General features: G+C 41.9%; 1 protein-coding gene across 3 annotated transcripts in view; it reads right to left on the reverse strand.

Annotated features, from left to right (window-relative positions):
* RBFOX2 (RNA binding fox-1 homolog 2) overlaps nt 1-19235 on the reverse strand; it is a 357084-nt gene extending 337849 nt beyond the window's left edge. For all 3 annotated transcript variants that reach the window (XM_023729024.1, XM_012554838.2, XM_023729025.1), the window contains exon 1: nt 19053-19235. In XM_023729024.1, the coding sequence (XP_023584792.1) occupies nt 19053-19235 (183 nt within the window). The remainder of the gene's footprint in view (nt 1-19052) is intronic.
* Nucleotides 19236-19468: the final 233 nt, after the last annotated feature.

Below are 19468 nucleotides of genomic sequence, written 5' to 3' on the forward strand. Positions count from 1 at the left end.
AAAAAAAAAAAAACAACAAACCCAGAATTATCTACGTGAGATCAAATTGACAACAGCAACTCAAAAGGTCTGATGGGAAGCCTAGGGGGCAGTGAGTTGAAGATAACAGTGACTGAATAATTTGGAAAAGGGCAGTGAGAATAGCAGCACAACTGGAAGAATGTAATCGCTGTCAGTGAATTGTACATCTAAAAACTTTTGAAATGATGTAACTTTGGCTATGTATATTTTCATCAAAAAAAAAGGGTCCTCCAAGGTCGAGAAGGGAGAGTGTTGACATGTTATGGGGTTGTTAACCGGTGTCATAAAACAATATGTGTACTGACTGTTTAATGAGAAACTATTTGTTCTGTAAACTTTCATCTAAAGTACAATAAAAAAAATTAAATATAAAATGCAAATCAATTGTCTAAATACAATATAGTAGGTCAATCAACTGAAAAGCCAACAGTGAAGTTATGATCCATCTATCCTTAGTTATGATCCATCCCCCCTAATTCTTTTTAATGACTACATGATATTCCATTGTATGACTATACCTTATTTTATATAACAGATTTCCTGTCAAAGAGCATTCTGGTTGGTATCAACCTTTTGCTATTTCAACTAACACTGCAATATATACTCTTATACATAGTTTATTACACATAGGCGTGAAAGTTTCTCTAGGGTTCTAGAGATGAAACTACTGAATCAAAGAATATGTACATATTACATTTTAATAGATATTGCTACATGGAGGTTATGCCACTTTTCACTCCCACCAGAAATATGAGTGCCTATTTCCGTACCTATCCTTATCAATACACTGTGTTATTAAACTTTTATTCTAATGTATAGTTATTCCACAAACCTCTCCCAATAAACCTCAAGTTCCAAAAGAACAGTCCTTTAATGCTGTAAGTGGGGTTCTAGCATGGTGGTTAGCACATCATAAGCATTCAAATGTTGGATGAATGAATGACCAAGGAAAAGGATAAGGGCTTTGATGCATAAGACATTTACTTTTAATATAAAGAACAATGAAACACATTAGTATTTTTTCCCTCTTAGAAAGGAAGAGAGGGAAGGAAGAAAGGATGAATGGACTGTGTGGCTGATTCTGATCCAAAATGGTTTCTCCTAGAGATCTTTAAAAAACAGGAAACACTAATACCTGTCTAAAGTAGTTAGGTATTGTCCTACCTTAAAGTAAGGTATAATCTCTCTCTACCTACTTAGTGGTGTGTCCTTTGGCTGAATTACTTAACCTGTCTGTGCCTCTGTCTTTCATCTGCAAAATAGGAATAATAGTTTCTGCCTCACAAGGTTACTGTGAGTATTAAATGAGTTAATACAATAAATATAAAGTGCCTGGAAGAATGCCTGGCCCATGGAAAGTGCTATAAAAGTTGTTATGATGGTTGTTATAGCACAAAGGAGCTCCAGCACCAGAGCCCATGGCAAGCATCTGCTGACCACTGGTGGTACAGAGTTCAGTATTTAGAGATGTATAGTTTATCTTCAAAGTGCCAAGAAAGCTAAAGGGCCCCAACACAACTCCCAAAGGAACAGTAAGATCCTTCTCTGAAACATACCAAAGCTTCTGGGATACCGAAACTTCTCATATCAATATTCTTTTTACACAACTTTCCAAAACACTGACTCTCATCGTATATTATATATAATCACATGGTCAGTTAACATTTCACTCATTTGTTTGCACATGCACAACAGCAGTAATGCTTTTGTACAGTACCTGGCATAGTCAGTGTTCAAAACCTTTCAGTAACTACAATAAATGCTGAATGCTATACCGCCACTGGTCAGCGTATGCTTGCCCTGGTCTCTAGTATGCCTCCTTTGTGCTATAACAACCTCCGTAACTTACACAGCACATAACAAGAGCCAGAAACTCTTCCAAGCACATTATATTTACTGTATTAACTCATTTAATACTCATGACAGCCTTGTGAGGCAGAAACTATTACTATCCCTGTTTTACAGATGAAAAACTGAAGCACAGAGGGGTTAAGTAACTTGCCCAAAGGACACATAGCTAAGTAGGCATAGGGATAGAATTTGAATCCAGGCAATCCGATGCCAGAATGGGCCCTCTTAACCCAACGTTCTAATACCATGTGATAACTGCTCTGGTAGAGGTATACACAGTATATTACTAAAGCACTATGCTTTAACGCATACTCTGTGTACACCTCTAGTGAGCAATTATCAAACGCATGAAAATTATCTTGGTACACATCTACTTTTTCACTACAAACTCAAGTATTATTCATCACTGTGGCTAACACCCATCATTGCAGGACTCAATAACTTCCTCAGCTGAGTTTTAGGTTAAGAGGTGAAATAAAATATCATTTCTACTCTTCAGGTTTGCACCTTGCACTTCCTATGCTGGTGCTCCTTCCGCTGCTATGTGCCAACATTTCGGAAGCTCCAACTCCTCTAAGGCAAGATCTGTGTCTCAAAAGAGCAGTGCTTTCCTGGACATCCTGACCAGACTTCGCAAACTGCCTTGGATACATACTTGGAGTCCTGCTACACCGCAGAGAGCCACACCACAATTCCTGCTGGGTGGGGCACTGACAGTTCACCTCCCACCCACCCCCTGCGGCCACCAGCACAGATCAGTGGCTCTTATCAGGAATATGGAGTAATTTGAGCCACTTGCCAACCCATCTCTCGACTGCTACAACAGGCACTTACTGCTATCAGGTTGCGCAAATGCCTAGAAACCTTATACCGGGTGTGAAGGAAGAAGCAATAGGGGAATCAACACAGCATCTGGTGGCCTGTCTTCTTCCATTTTCTCCTTGGGGAAGGAGCATTAACCTGTGTGACTCAGCCACAGAGAAGGAGCGGGCCTAATTCACCCACTGCTGAGCCTTGGGACCATGAAGATGGTCTGCTGAGATTAAGGACTGAGTGGAAGCCAGCATTCATCTAGAGTGTGAGACACATTCCCTCCAGCTTCATTCTCATTCTCCAAGCTGCTGAACTGCTACCTCCTCTATAATGCTCTTGTGAAGACAAAGGTCCATTGCAGAAGACAACGCTGAAAAGTACACTTCATATCTTTAAATGCAGAAGTCTGTAAAAGTTAACTGAGCAGAGTCAAGCCTGAGCTTGAAATCCTTAATTCTATGTCTGAGTCAGAATCTTTTACTGCCAAGTGAAATATTCCCCGTTTGTTGAACTGTATCTACTTATTTCCCCTCAGGACTCAGTGGCAGAGAGGCCATATTCCAGGGAAGAAAAGAATTCACTCAACTCTGGGGCTTTACACAAACACAGGTGTTAAGTGAGGCCAATGGCAATTATGGGCACCAAGATGCAAACACCTATTAGAAACTAAACCTTCCCTTCATCACAATTCAACACCAAACTTGGTTCACTGAACAGCCTCTTGACAACAGTGACATTCAATCAGGATGAACCTGAATATTTTGGGTATATCTGGTATAAAAGATGTCATACTGAATGAAATCACACTGCAGTTAGAGCCTTATATGCAATGACTCAAGGCAGATCCTGAGTATCATACTAACTCAATGACAAACAGGCTATCTGACCCAAAATGTGCCCTACGAGCATACGAGGACCAGGAGCAGCTGACTGGGGCAACCGGAGAACTCAGGATGCCTTATACGCAAACATCTCTAAAAGGGAGCATCAGTCAGGGATTTGTAGGGTATTCACATGAAAGAACAGAGACAAAGATTAGCTCTCTAAACGCTCTCTGACCCTATGATGCTATGATCCCATAAAAACACACAATCATACTACATGTGGTCCTATACTAATCAGAGTCTTCCTTCCCAGACACATTTAGACACGGCTTTGATTCAACAGCAACAAGCATTTGTTTTGTTGGGGTTTCTACTGCTGTTGTTTTTATCCCTGTAGACCAGAACAGAATACTCTTAATACTAGAAAGCTAACAAATAGGAAAAAAAAAACAAAACTACAAACTGAAATGATCTCCAAATATATTGAGAAAAAAAAAAAAGCAAAGTGCAGAACAGTTATGTATATTAATATTACCATCTGAGTTTTTAGAAGAGAGTAGGGGAAATATTACATAGGACTGAACTATCTCTGGAAGGATACCTAGATAACTAACCACACTGGTTACCTCCAAAGAGGAAATCTAGGTAGCTGGGAAAAGACTGACTTTTTACTCTTCAACTTTTTGTATATTTTGAATCATTAACCATGTCAATATATGTTTAAAAAAATAAATTTAAAAGAAAGGGAGCAGAGTGGAATTCGATACAACAGACTCAAAGAAACCACAGCACACCACGGTAAAACAGACTAAGAAATGAAAGGTTCCACTAAGCCCTAAAGCCAAAAGTTTGAGCTTATTGCTTGCTTTCATGCCCACCCTCTCTCTCTCCTCTCTTTCTCTGAGCCTGAGATATCTTGTACATAAAAATGAGTGTATCAACTATTTTACCTGACTGAAGCAGAGGCTTGGTCCAGATAATTTCTAGATGTCTTCAGCGCTGATAATTTTATACCACCTGCCCTTATCAACCTTCCATTACTTGGTCAACAATAACATTAGAGAAGGGATAACGCTGAAGGAAAAAAACAAACAACAACAACAAAAATAACACCATACACAGAGTAACCCACTATCCCACCTAACTTCCCCTAAATACAAACTACAGGAAAGTGAGACACACATAAAGCCCCTAGTACAACGCTTGGCACGTGAAAGTTCACAATAAATTTTAGCAAAATCCCAATTCAAAACACAGGTTAGATCCAAATCACTAAAGAAAGAAACTGGGGTTCAATGTTGACTTCAAGTTCTACACGGTTCAGTTGTCAGATAAAGGGCAAACTTTTTTCAATAGTAAATATATAACACGCGAAGACAATGAAGTACATATTCGCTCCATTCCCCATCAATCATACTCTTTGGTTTGAGGGGTCATGAGGCACAAAGGAAAAGGCACTGGATACAGAGTCACAAGATCAGGGCAAGCATGAGCTTTGCTACTCCCTAGTCATGAGGCTCAGAGAGGTTTCCTTTCACCATCTGAAAAATGGAAAGAAAAATCACCTATCTTGTGGGGTTGTTGTAGGGAATAATTAAGGATCTGTGGGGCTGCATTTTATAAACTGTAAAACATAATATAAATTTAATTATTGAGTATTATGTGCAAGCTTAGTCACCAGGTGTCAAATCCAGAGGTGGTGGTTACAGAAAAAGCAATAAAAATAAAGCAGATTTTTTTTAAAAAATAGGTTATATAAGGTTAATTTATTCTTTTCAACAAACATGTACAGAGTTCTTATATCCCTGACACTGAGGGAGAGGCCAAGGATACAAGATTAAGAAACTGTTCCTGCCTTTAAAGAATACAAAAAGCACTGAAGTGAAAGAAAAAAGGGTTGGGAAATGATAATAATAAAAACAGCTATTCTATGTTGAACACCTACTATGTGTGAGGCTCTGAACTAAGCACACTACATACATTATCTCTTTTAATCCCTACACTAATCCTATAACATATTTTACAAAAGGAAAAGCTGAGGCTTAGAAAGGTTAAGTAACTTAACCAAGATAAGAGCTGTGAAGTGGAAAAGCTGTGACCCCAACTCAGGTATGTCTGTCTGCAAGCCCATCCTATGTTTTATAATCCTGGAGTGGAAAAAAGATTTTCTAAGCATGACAAAAAAAAAACAGAAACCATTTTTTAAAATGCTAATAAATCTTATTATATTAAAAAGTAACCTCTGATATAATAAATGAGAAAAAGCAAGGTGCAAACGAATGCGTAGAGTATGCTAGTATTTGTGTAATAAAGAAACTAATAACAGTGGTTACTTGTTTGGTGAAGGGGGTACTGGCCAGATGGGGAACAGAAATGAAGCATTGTTTCACTTAACAAACTTCTGCAAATTGAGTTAGGAGTTAGAAAAAATATATAGTTTAACTCTAATTTCCAAATTTATTCAGCTTTTTCTTTCCCCCAACATAATGATACTTACTATCATTTCTCAAAGAGCAAGGGAGAACAGCTTGGGAGATGCCAATTTAGACAATTTCCTTGCTTAAAACAGGATGGTGGACCAGTCAAATTCTAGAGTTTTCTTCAAGTTCTGGGATACTATTAAACTAAATAAATATTTACCCATCTAAAACTAACACTGCAGAAAATAATTCATATTGAAGCTAAAATGCAGAGAAGGTAAATGATCACCACACCAAGCTCAAAAAAAAAAAAAAAAAAAAAAATCAAATACAGGGATTCTTGAAACAGGCTTCCCAGGACTGAAAAACAAAGCCTACAGGGTAACACTCCAAACTGCTCCTAGAGAGAGAAGCGCAAAGTAAGTATAAGGCAAACTGCACAGACACACAGATACATGGGTATCTATTAATCACAGCATTTTTATACAGTTAACAAAATCACTAATGGCCCCTGATAAGCATAAATGTTAATGCTTGAGTCTGAAGCTAGGTAAGGCCAAAGTTAACCAACTGGTCTCCAACACTGTAACACACAGCCAGCTCAAAGGCAACATGTTGCAGCAAAAAGACCTATTTAGTATCACCATCACAACAGGTGGCTAAAGACCCATAACACAAAGTTGGGGGCTGGTGGTGGTGTGTCTATAAGGCATAATGCGCAGCAACTGAGGAGGGGGTGAGGTAACCAACAGAAACATTAATTTCCAAACCTAGATATAGACTCTTTGAACATGACCAGCATTACCTCAAAGTCTTAGATGATATCAAAATTAGCCAAATCAGCCTATTAAGAGTCATGAATCAAATTACAGCCTCAAGTATGAATACAACATACAAAACAAGCAGTAAAATTTGTATAAGTATAAAAAACAGACACATATGAAATGGACCCCGTAAGTGATAGCTGTATAGCATTCCTCTGCATTCTTAAAACAAGCCTGGTCTCTCACAGACAGATGTACAGCATAAGACCAAACTGATGCTTTCAAAACCAAGTACTACCAACTCCCTGTAAGCTTTGCCAAAGCTCCCACTGTGAGGGGCAGCTATTGTGGAAACCTCCTGAAGTTCCAACAAAGTCCTCAAACCCATTGTGCCAGCTGCTGACAGTGACGGTGTTCCTGGAAGCTTATATGAGGTGCAAACCAATGAGTTAAGTTTTGTGGGTGCTAGGAGCCACCACAAAACATCCTCCAATTTTGCCGTTCTTGCTTTGAAATCATACAATCCTACTATTCCAGCTCCGAGAAACCAAGAGACAGCAGGTGAAAGCTGTTGAAGCCACATATTCAGACCTAGTAGGAGATAAGTGACCTCATTTGCAGACCTTATTTACAAAGTGGTAGTAAGAAGGGGGAAGAAGATCTGCAATTCCTGCCTTTTACCCCAAATTATCACTCACCCTCTCCAGAATTTTTGTGGAGCACTGAACTGCAGAAGGAAAAAAAAAAGGAAAAGAAAACATAAGGTTGTAAATGTGACTGTATAAAAATCCCCAGGAGAGGATACTATGAAACCAAGTTCCATGCAACAAGGGCTAACTATGAAGCTGCTTTTCTACTTGCCAGATAATCCAAGATAAATAAAGCAGGGCCATCAAGAAGCCTCACCAACTTCCAGGAAAATGGAACCAAAGCTTTCAAATTACATATCCCTGAAATGAATCCCTAAATGAAATCCATACAGGTCTGCTTTGGAAATCATTCTGGCCAACAAGAATTAACACCCCCTCCTCTGAACAGCTACCAATTTGCAGAGGCAAAAGCTGCTCAAAATAAAGCAACCGGAAGAACTTCCCATAAGCCTCTGTTCCAACTCAAGCAGTAGCTGGAGCCCACATTCAGACCCCACAGTGCCCCTGGCCCTGTCTGCAGTTCCTCTAGTTCTATTAGTATAGCTTCTGCCCCTGCCCCAACCCCCAGAGCTGGGAGAGTCCCAAAGCCACGCCACCCAACCGCCACAATAAATCATGCTTTGCTTGTCGTATTTCCAATTAGGATCACACAAAATCAATGCCACCAGAAAGAAAAATAAACAGTATGCCTCCTCAAAAACCACAGGCCTAGAAAAAAATATCCAATATCCAGGACAAAATCTCTTTTCCTCAGCAAAGTAGAAACCAAAGAACCAGCTTCAAAATAGGAAAAAATTCCAACATACCAGGGAGTTTTCTGGGGACTTAGGCTCCTAAAAAACCCAAGTATTATGGTGGAACACACCCATGTGGAAGCCTAAACCTCAAAGGCTGTTTCCACCCTTGGGAAAATAGGTTTTGAAGCAGTTACTGAACCATTACCATTTGGCAATTCAAAAATGGGCATCTACTTCATAAGTGGTATTTATCATGTGTCCTGTGCTTTGAATCCTCAGCTTAAATGTCTAGATGCCACGTATGCACAGAACAAGTCAAAAGGAAGGGATATTACTGGCTGCTCTCTCTCGTTCCCTTCCTAAAACCTGCTTTATTCATTCAGAACCCAGAAAGTCAAAGGCACTACAAAGTATTTCCATTCATCTTTCTTTAGAGAGGCCTTAGTAAATTAGCAAGGGAAGGCTCAAGGCTGGAGAACTGATGAGGATTATAGAGGAGCCTAAACCAGAAACAAAAAGTGAAGGGGGAAGGGAGACTAAGGACCAGAAGGAGATGGTTCTTGTAAAATACTTTTACGGATCTCTCTCCAAAGCTGAGATTTAATAGAACTGTATCAACCTTCCTCATTTTCAAACACACAAAGTGATCTGAAAAATAGCACGTATTTTGTGAAGTGTCTCAGCTTGGTATTTTTCCTAGATTCATAAAAACAAGCTACAATAGCTGATGCAATTCGCTGGTTGAGAAGGGAAAAGTTAGCGTGCACAGTTTCGATGCAATGGTTCTCGTCCCAAATGGTGATATTACACTAGAACTGCAACACTCCAGAGTCCTTCAGCACCACTCTAAAAGGAAGATCAACCGACTGCTCCACTGAACTGGAAAAGGTTAGCTCTAATTGCCCCTCTCATTTGTGTGGTTCCTCGTCTTCCTTACCCATACTGTAACAAAGGCGCTTTTTACACATACACACGTGCACTCAATTAATATCTGAGCGCAGGAAACTAAATATCAGGTTGCCATGCCACCCAACACATTCAGCAGTTAAAATTCCACCCCAGCTTCTGTTTTCAGAGACCCCTGATATCAATGGAAAGATCAGGTAACATTCAAATATCACACAACACCGAGTCTTCACATAAGCTGTAAAGCAGAGCAAGGGCCAGACCCCCAGGGAAAAGCTGGAGAAACAAAGACATCTGCAGGCCTCAACCGAGGAGCAAGACAAAGTTCAATTCAACAAGAAGGATATTTTCTGGGCTACTCTGGGCCAGGTACACTGCTAAATCCTATGGATCCCTAGGGATCCCTTGAGAATCTCACAGTCCAGGGGTGGGGGGGGGTGGGGAAGGGAGTGGAGGGGCAGACATTTAAACAAATGTTAATCTACAGAGTAAATTCTGTAACAGAGCTAGGGACATGTTTTGGAAAACGGCAGGAAAGTGGGAGGGATTGGAGCAGTCACAGAAGGCACCAGGGAGGATACAATATCCCAACTGATTCTTGAAGATGTAGCCTTAGAAGTGAGAGAGAGAGATATGAGGCAGCAATCCACAAAGAACACAAACAAAAGCACAGAGGTATGAATTAGCCTGGGTGCAAAATACGTTGAGAAACCTACAAGTCCCTGGACAAGGACTTGTAAGTGGAGTGTAGAAAGAGATGAGGCTAGAAAAGTAGGCAGAAGTCAGGCCAGAAGGATCTGGTAGGCCAAATGAGAGAAGGGACCTTACCCCGGGGGTCAAAGGCAAGCTATCAAGTGATTTTAACCAAGGAGTTTTACAGTCAGATGTGCTCTTTTAGATAGATTACTCTGTCACATGGACCTTGGCTGAAAACAGAGAATACCAGAAAGATGTTTACCTGCGTTTGATTATACAAAGGCATTCGACTGTGTGGATCATAACAAATTATGAATAACACTGCGAAGAATGGGAATTCCAGAACACTTAATTGTGCTCATGCTGAACCTATATACAGACAAACACGCAGTCATTCAAACAGAACAAGAGGACAATCCATGTTTTAAAACCAGGAAAGGTGTGTGTCAGGGTTGTATCCTTTCACCATACTTATGCAATCTGTATGCTAAGCAAATAATCCGAGAAGCTGGACTATATGAAGAAGAATGCAACATCAGGATTGGAGCAAGACTCATTAACAACCTGTGATATGCAGATGACTCAATCTTGCTTGCTAAAAGTGAAGAGGACTTGAAGTACTTATTGATGAAGATCAAAGATTACAGCCTTCAGTATGGATTACACCTCAACATAAAGAAAACAAAACCCCTCACAGCTGGACCAATAAGCAACATGATGATAAACAGAGAAAGTACTGAAGTTGTCAAGGATTTCATTTTACTTGGATCCACAATCAATGCCTATGGAAGCAGCAGTCAAGAAATCAAAGGACGTACTGCATTGGGAAAATCTGCTGCAAAAGACCTCTTTAAAGTGTTAAAAACCAAAGATATCACCCTGAGGAGTAAGGTGCACCTGACCAAAGCCATGGTGTTTTCAATCACCTCATATGCATGTGAAAGCTGGACACTGACTAAGGAAGACTGAAGAATTATTGATGCATTTGAATTATGGTGTTGGCAAAGAATACTGACTATACCATGGACTGCCAGAAGAACAAACAAATCTGTCTTGGAAGAAGTACAGCTAGAACGCTCCTTAGAAGCAGGGATGGCGAGACTTCATCTCATGTACTCTGGACATGTTATCAGGAGGGACCAGTCTCTGAAGAAGGACATCATGCTTGGTAGACGGTCACTGAAAAAGAGGAAGACCCTCAACGAAATGGATTCACACCGTGGCTGCAACAATAGGCTCAAACCTAGCAATGACTGTGAGGCTGGCGCAGGACCAGGCAGTGTTTCGTTCCATTGTATACAGGGTAGCTATGAGTCAGGATCGACTCAATAGCACCTATCAACAACAGCAACTCTGTTAGTAGCCTGGACAGCAAGTCTGAAGAGACTGGAATGAAAACACAATAGATATTACAAAGAAATCTAGCTCAATTTTCATAAACCAAACTAAAAACAAAAAGTGCCCATCTATTTGATGCAATGTATTTTACCAATAAAATTTATAAAATTAGAAACACAAATTACGTTTTCACTACTCCCACATCCTATGTACCACTAAAACAGCTGGTGCACCTGTCACCCATGCTCCCAGCAGAGATACCACAGGTTCTATGAAATGTCCACATCTCCAGTGAAGGTACTGTGATACATCAGTAGTCCTCTTATCGTTGTTGGTTGCCATAAAGTCAATTCCAACTCATGGTGACCCCATGTGCGCAGAGGAGAACTGCTCCATAGGGTTTTCAAGGCTGTAACCTTTTAGAAGCAGATCACCAGGCCTGTCTTCTGAGGCACCTCTGGGGGGGTTCAAACTGCCAATCTTTTGGCTAGTAGTTGAGTGCTTAACCATTTGTGCCACTCAGGAACTCCTGTAGTCCTTTCAGTCCTTAGCAAAGAATTAAATGAAATAAATGTCTCCTGCCTCTAACAAGAGACTGCAGTGACTAGGAATGCATGGCTCATTCCCCTCCTTCACCCTGGATGACAAGCAAGTTGAGTTTCCCAGTTTAACACACTGCTCATCTCTAGTAGTTATCAACTCTGGCACTTAATCAGAAGCATGTTAACCACTCCATGCTGATCAAGCAGTGAACAGGAACTTATTGAGTGCTCTATAGCAGGATATAAGGAAGGCAAAAATAAACATTAATTGCTGAGTTCCATTATACACACTTTAACTAATCTCGGTTACTCATTACAGTAGCTCATTAGCGTATGTATTAATTCTCCCAGTTCACAGATGTGTGAGCAGAACCTCAGAGATGTTAAATATCTTGCCAGAGGTCATTCACAAACTCTAAAGTGTTCTTTCACTACACCATACTTTAAGTATATGATGATAGCAAATATGATTATATATTTAAGGTTGGTAATGATAATAGCAATAATATCTCCCCTTCATGCACTGGAAAAACTGAGAGGGGACCCACACCTTACAGTCTAGAATTAAGGGATCATTCAGAGAAACTGTAACTAAGCAATCACAGCTGAATCTCCACACGCTACTAAAAAAGGCCACTCCTGGGCGTTCGTGACCAAAAAATGTTCAAACTCAAACAGTCAAAGCAACTTAGCTATACTCTAGAGAAACACACCCATACACTTTCCCCTCAGAGTCCCTAAGACAACATTTGGAAAAAACTTGTGGCTGATTGCTCACTAGCTCTCTCTCTTGAGTAACTGATTTCCCAAACTACTTCACGCACCTAAATAAGAGAAATATGTTCAGGATTCACATGGCAGTTCTGATCCGATTTGTCCCAATCCTGGCTCAAGCAGCTTTGCACTACCCTCCTAACTAGATCAGCGCCAGCCAATGGGTTTATTCCAGCTGATCTGTGATGGATTAGATAACGAAACCTTAGCCATGTAAGCTGCCTGCCTACGGCTGTAGGGAAGAAGAATAAGAAACTCAATACTCCTGGGGGCCACCTAAAACACAAAATACACTTGCCATCCCTCGCTCCATCTGTTTGCTCGTGCTCCGATTACTGCCATTTCCTTTCCATCATCTCTGCTACCTTTCCCTCTTGGTTTGAAGGAAGGGCACACGGGTCCCAGAATAAAGATGTTCACTATGCTTTCCAAATATATAAACAAATATCTACTCACTAAAATGACCGTCTTCATTGTTTCTAGAAATTATTAATGCCTGACATCAAACCGAAGGCCTCAGAGATGTCAAACGAGAGCTCCACTGGCAAACATTCTCGTTTACACTAAGTAGTATAGTGAATTTCTCCTTCTCCACAGTCCTGTAATCTTGAGGCCTATCTGCACCAGTCTGGTTTATAACAAAGTGAAAGTTAAATCTCTAGTGAGCTTGTTTTGTCCACATGTCAGTGTAAGAGAGGAAAAATATGACAAGGTGGTTAGAAGATGGGAGAGGGAGTTGGAAGACAAATTTAACTCAGGCTAATCTCTGTGGTCACCCGGAAGAAAAACTCTACTTTGAATTCAATCTGACTCTTTCCTTCTCAAAGACATTCCCAGTTTTATATTCGCAGGCTCCCTTGTGAGGACTAAAAAAATCAGTAATATTTACAGGGTTGTGCCTCAGTTTCTTCATCTACAGTATTTACCAATCTCCAATGTACCTACCCCACAGGAGTAGAAATGAAAACTTTAATTATTTTAGTGAGATGTTGTGGAAGGAAAGCATGTTATTTTTATAACTCTACTCAAATGGTAGTATCATGTTCAATTTCAGCACCAAATACTCAAATGAGGGTCCAAAGAGACATCCACCTAGGAGGAAATAAACCCAGAAACAAGCAAATGGGATGATAAACTAGTTCAGGAACTACAGTATCCACATAGCAACAACAGGCTACCTGGAACTCCCTGAGACCAGGTGGAAAGTCGCCCTAATAGTAGAGCCAATTACTAACATGAACAAGTGCTCAGCCCACATGGCTCAACTGGATTTATGACTGCATGGTCAGAAGCAGTTACTTGACCATGTAATAATCACATACCAACATTTCACTGCCATAAAAAAATTTGCTGAAAGCTTAAATAAAAATTAAGATGTACCTTGCCTTCTACAGTAGCTAAGTTCCTAGAAAATTGCACAAAAATTAAACTTTTGTTAATCGTTTATATTTACTAGAAACGCTTACCAAAAGAATTCACTTCCCAGTATGTCTTACAAACCCCAAGTTTCATACATATCAGGCCTGTTTAAATCTCTAGTATCTACATGTTTAACTCACTTAGCTTTCTCCCAGGTTAGAGTATGCTGTTCCCATAAACCCCCTTTAACAACTAACTACATTTTTCAAACCACATTTCAATTTTTCAAAATGAATTTGTCTCTTCCCTCCCATTCCACAGTTCAGATCTCTTTATTGTTATTCTATTTCCAGGGCTGTGCTGACCGCCTCTTCCGTTCACATAAAGCTTCACACTGCCCTTGAAAGCACCAATAATCCTTCCTCTCTTCCCTGAACACCACCCACTCTCTGGAGTCCCCTATGCTCTACTTCAGAAAGCAATGATTTATTCCAAAAGCTTAGTGGTTGTAACTCAACAGGGCTCAGCTTTGGAAATCAGAAGCTTAGACTTGTATCTCCATTTAGCAAGCAACGCTGGGAAAGTAACTCAGTAAAAGACTTTATTCTAGAAAAAGGGGTTAATTCTTTGACACTCTAACGGACTAGGGAATTTCATGATGGTACCCTCACCCCTGAATTTCATGATTTTTCTATTCCTTAAATATTTGTAAAAGGTAAATTTCAACTTCAATTTAACAGACACTGAACACTTACCATGTACCCAAAACTGTTAGGTATGAAGGAGAGATACAAAGAAAATATAATTCCTGTCTTCTAAAACAAAAAAAAAACCATTGGGTTCAAGTCGATTCCAACTCAACAGTGACTGAATGGGACAGAGGAGAACTGCCTCATAGGGTTTCCAAGGAGCGGCTGGTGGATTCAAACTGCCGACCTTTTGGTTAGCGGATGAAGTGCTTAACTACTGCACCACCAGGGCTCTTCCTGTCTAGGCACTTACAATCTTACTAGGGAAACAAGAATAATAAAACAATTAAAGGGTGTTACAAAATGATGCATAATTAAGCACCAATATAACAGGAGGATGAGTAGGGTCTGATTGATGTGAGCTAAAGATGTCAGGGCAGGAGCCCTGGTGGTGCAATGGTTAAGCCCTCAGCTGCTAACAGAAAGGTTAATGGTTAAACCCCCAGAAGCTCCACATGACAAAGACTTGGCAATATGCTCCTATAAAGATTACGGACTAGAAAACCCTATAGGGCAGTTCTCCTATATCACACAGACTCGATATGAGTCTAAAATTGACTCAACGGCACCTAACAACAACAACAAGCTGTCAGGGAATGCTTCATGGAAGAAGCTATGGTCTCAGAAAAAAACTCCATTTACGTTAATATAGAAATAAAAAACACATACTTTAAGACAAATCCGTATACCAAAAAGGTCGGCTACACTAAGATTTTTTAAGTGTATATTTACACAGGACCAGAACCTTAGTTGGCACAGTGGTTAAGAGTTCAGCTGCTAATCAAAGGGTCGGCAGTTCGAATCCACCAGCCGCTCCTTGGAAACCCTACAGGGCAGTTCTACTCTGCCTTATAGGGTTGCTGGAGCCCTGGTGGCAAAGTGGTAAGGAGCTTGCCTGTTAACCAAAAAGTCAGCAGTTCAAATCCACCAGCTGCTCCTTGGAAATTCTATGAGGCAGTTCTACTCTGTCCTGTAGAGTCACTACGAGTTGAAATCGACTTGATGGCAATGGGTATGCGGTCGCTATGAGTCAGAATTGACGGCAATGGGCTTGGTTTTTTTTTTTAATAGGTATCTCTAAGGTCTCTAGGTGGCGCAAACCGTTTGTACTCAACTGCTAACCTAAAGGTTGACAGTTCAAACTTCTACAGTGGTACTGTAGAAGAAGAGGCCTGATGATCTGCTTCTGCTAAGATTACAGCCAAGAAAACCCTACAGAGCAGTTCTACTCTGTAACACGTGGGGTCACCACAAGTCAGAATCAACTCAACAGCAACTAAGAACAATGTAAGCATCTCTAGGCCTGAGTGGTACAAACTGTTAAGCACTTGGCTACTAAACCAAAAGGATGGTGGTTCAAGTCCACCCAGAGGCACCTCAGAAGAAAGTCCTGGCAATCTACTTCCTAAAGGTCACAGCCATTGAAAACCCTATGGAGTGCAGTACTCTGATACACCTGGGGTCGCCGTAAGTCGGAATCAACTCGATGACAACATGTTTACAGGAATCTCTACACCGCTATCATCTAGAACTCCCAACTCTTGCTCATTCTGCCCCAGTTACATTGACTTCTTGGTCTCAAACTCACCAAGCACGCTACTTTCTCAATGCCTCTGCATCCACAGTTCCCCTGCCTGCACCCACAGTTCCTCAAATATCTTTCCTCACTTCATCCAAAGGTCACGTATTAGAGACACCTTTCCAGACCATCTTCATCACTGATAATAGTTTATTTCTTTACTGCCTGTCTCTTCCCATTAGAATATTCGTTTCATGAGAATAGGGTCTTTATTTTGTTCACCGCTGTATCGCCTTGGGCTAAAACCTTGCCTGGCATATGGCAGCTGCTCAATAAACATTAGCTGAATGAATCTTAATTATTCCATCATTATTGTCAGCATGATACCAGAAAGTCCTAGAGCTGTAGGTCCTCTAAGCTAAGTATCATCTTTTCATGAACTTGATTTCTCCTTTACTCCCAATTACAACTTAAATTTCAACCTTCCCATAAAGCGTTCCTTGACCAATTCAGTAAGAATGACCATCTCCTTCTTCTGGACCCAGCTGCACAAGTCCTCTATCCACTGTGGCTCTAAATTATACAATGCTTTGTGACATACATCTACCCTGTGGTGTCTCTACTCCTGTTCCTCTGGAACTTAAATAAAAAATCATACACACACACAAAACACTTTTTTTTTTTAAACTTTTCACCCATTTTTGTCTCCCCATCTAGACTGTAAGTATGTTAAGGACAGGAAATTTGACTTGTGTTTTTTGGTAGGAAACTTAGAAATCATCCCGTACAAACACTTTACTTTACAACTAAGGAAACTGAGGCCCAAAAAGAAGAGATTTTTCAAAAACTGTATACCAAAAAACCAAACCCATTGCCATCAAGTTGATTCTGACTCATAGTGACCCTACAGGACAGAGTAGAACCGTCCCATGAGGTTTCCAAGAAGCACCGGGTGGATTCAAACTGCTGACCTTTTGGTTAGCAGCCATAGCTCTTAACCACTATGCCACCAGGATTTCCAAAAACCATACAGCAAGGTGCTATATCAATGATGATTTGAATACTTGTGTGACATGGTGCAATGGGACTACAACAATGAGAATGGATACAGTGAAAAACTAAATAAAGAACATCCGTAAACACAGAATGAAAAAAAAAGATTCCCTGTGGGATAGTTCTAAGTTGCCCATTTATGCCCAAAGGACCTAATCCACTCCTTCCTCTGCATGTCCCCTAAATCCCAAAACACTGCTCCGTTTCCAAACACTACTGTCCTTAGTCAATTTGAAAGCAGCCAGCAAATAATAGGCCCCAGGAGGAAAGGAGGAAAAGGGGAGTCTTACTATTAACAGGCAGAAACAATAAATGAATAGATGCACACATATATGCACACATCAAGTAGACCCACATCTGGTCTTCCCTCCTTAGCATCCAATGCTAACCCACTTCTCCTCAAGTCTCCCCATATTCCTCTAAATTTTCTCCATGGCCCTGAGCTTTTACTTCTCGTATTCCCTCTGCCTGACAAAGTTCTAATGGAGAGCAAGAACAGGCAAACAAAACAGAAGAATTCAAAAATAAACAAGAGGATCACTTTACCCAAATCAATAGAAGTAACAGAGTGGCCTCTACAAAGGAGACCAAGAAGAATACAGCAAACATGCCAGGCTGAAGTACAGCTCCGTCTCCAACACAGGAAGTCATGCAGAGCCTTGAAAAGCAGGGAGGCACAGCACAGGAAGTCTTTTAGCTTTGCACAGATTTCCAAGGGTAGGGTAATGGACAGATCACAGAACAGGAATTAGAAGACCAGGCTTCTACTTCTAGTTTTACTACCAGCTACCTGGTCAGTCTTAGGAAAGTCACTAGTCATCTCTGGACTTCTGATTTCCCATCTATAAAATGAAGTGGTTAAAACATTCTGGGAATTCAATGTTCTCAAAAAAAGAAAGAAAAAACAAAGATGATGAAAGCTATTGACTCTCCCTCAAAAACAGTGCACATACACTATTCTGAGTAAAAATCCTCTGAATCGATCCAAGTTAAGAAGCCCTGGAAAACATGTCTCTGGTCCTTTCTACCTTTTAACATTCTCTGATTCTCAGAAAATTAGCAGATGTCTGAACAACTGCTGGTAGGTGAGCTCCACCATTTCATAGCAAGTATTTTCTGAACAGAGATCAAATCCTGAAACCTACCAAGGTTTCAAGCTCTTCCTCAAACTACAAAGACACTGACATCATCACTACATTTCCCATTCCCTACCCAAATCGATCAGCTTATCCTTGAGTCTACAACTCAGAATCCAGTCTTCTAATAGCCCTATAAATTTTCTTTTATACCTCAGGACATTAAAAAGCTATTTGGTGTCCTGGCTATGTAAGACGCAATTGGCAAAGTACAGGAGGGACAGTTTTTGTATCTCTCTTCAGACTCATTAGCATGCTCCACAAAGTTAATGAGACTGAGCACCACAGTGACCCTACAACACAACCAAACTCCGTGGACTTCTCACCCTCCAGTGCAACCAACTGATTTAACCCACAGTCCAAGCCACATCCCCTTTCGACTCTCTCTAGGAGTTTGCTCGCTTTTCTTCGTCTCCTTCAAATGCCGCTCCCCTTGCCCATCCCAGTATGTGCCGAGGGCTGCCGAAAAGGTACTGCTCCTTCTTCTTGGGAGCCTTCTCACCACCACTGCCCTTCATCCTCGACCCAGCCCATCGGCTCGCCCCTAGGCAACAGACCCAGGATTTCCCGGCTTCCACTCCACCCCTAGAAATTAAGAAAGGGTTAAAAGGAATGGAATCCATCTCAACCGTGTTCAATTTCCCCCAAAAACCTACTCAAGCGTCGTGCCTCCTGGACCCCTCAGGCATCAGGACCCTCTTGGCGCCCGAGATTCTCCTGCACCCTTCGCCGCCAAGCCAGAGCCCGCCCCACCTTCCAACCAGGCCCCGACCCCCTCCCACCTCGGATCCAGGACCCCTACCCATCCTCCCCCTCTCCAAGCTTGGGAGCCGGGGGCCGCCCCTCCCAGCCCCCACTCCGCACCCCCACGATAACAGGGCGCCCGTCCCGCGCGGTCACCTGCATCCCGCTGCCGTCGGCCGTCGCCTCCTCGGTGCGCGGCCGCTTGCTCAGGCCGGGCTCAGCTCCGTCTCCTCCCCCTCCGGGCACCGGCAGCTCCAGCTCCGACTCCCGCTTCATCCCCCGGGCAGCGGCGCCGGGCCCGAGCTGAGGTGGCTGCTGCTGCTGGGCGCCTTCCGCCATCCGCCCGCGCCCCCCTCGCCTTCGGGAGCCGGGCGACCCGCGACAGGCCACCTCCCCCTGGGCCTCTGCCCCGACTGTCGCGACAGGCGGGCGCGCGCCTGCCCCCGCCCCCCGCCTGCGTGCGTGCGTGCGCGCGGGCGCGGCGCCCCTCTGCGGCTGGAGGTCGGTGTTTCTCGCTCGCGGGCTCCTCGGCTTGCTCCCTGCTCCCTGCTCGGGGCCGCCGGGGGGTCGCC

This window comes from Trichechus manatus, unplaced genomic scaffold (genome assembly GCF_000243295.1).
Source record: "Trichechus manatus latirostris isolate Lorelei unplaced genomic scaffold, TriManLat1.0 scaffold00027, whole genome shotgun sequence".
Lineage (NCBI taxonomy): Eukaryota > Metazoa > Chordata > Mammalia > Sirenia > Trichechidae > Trichechus > Trichechus manatus.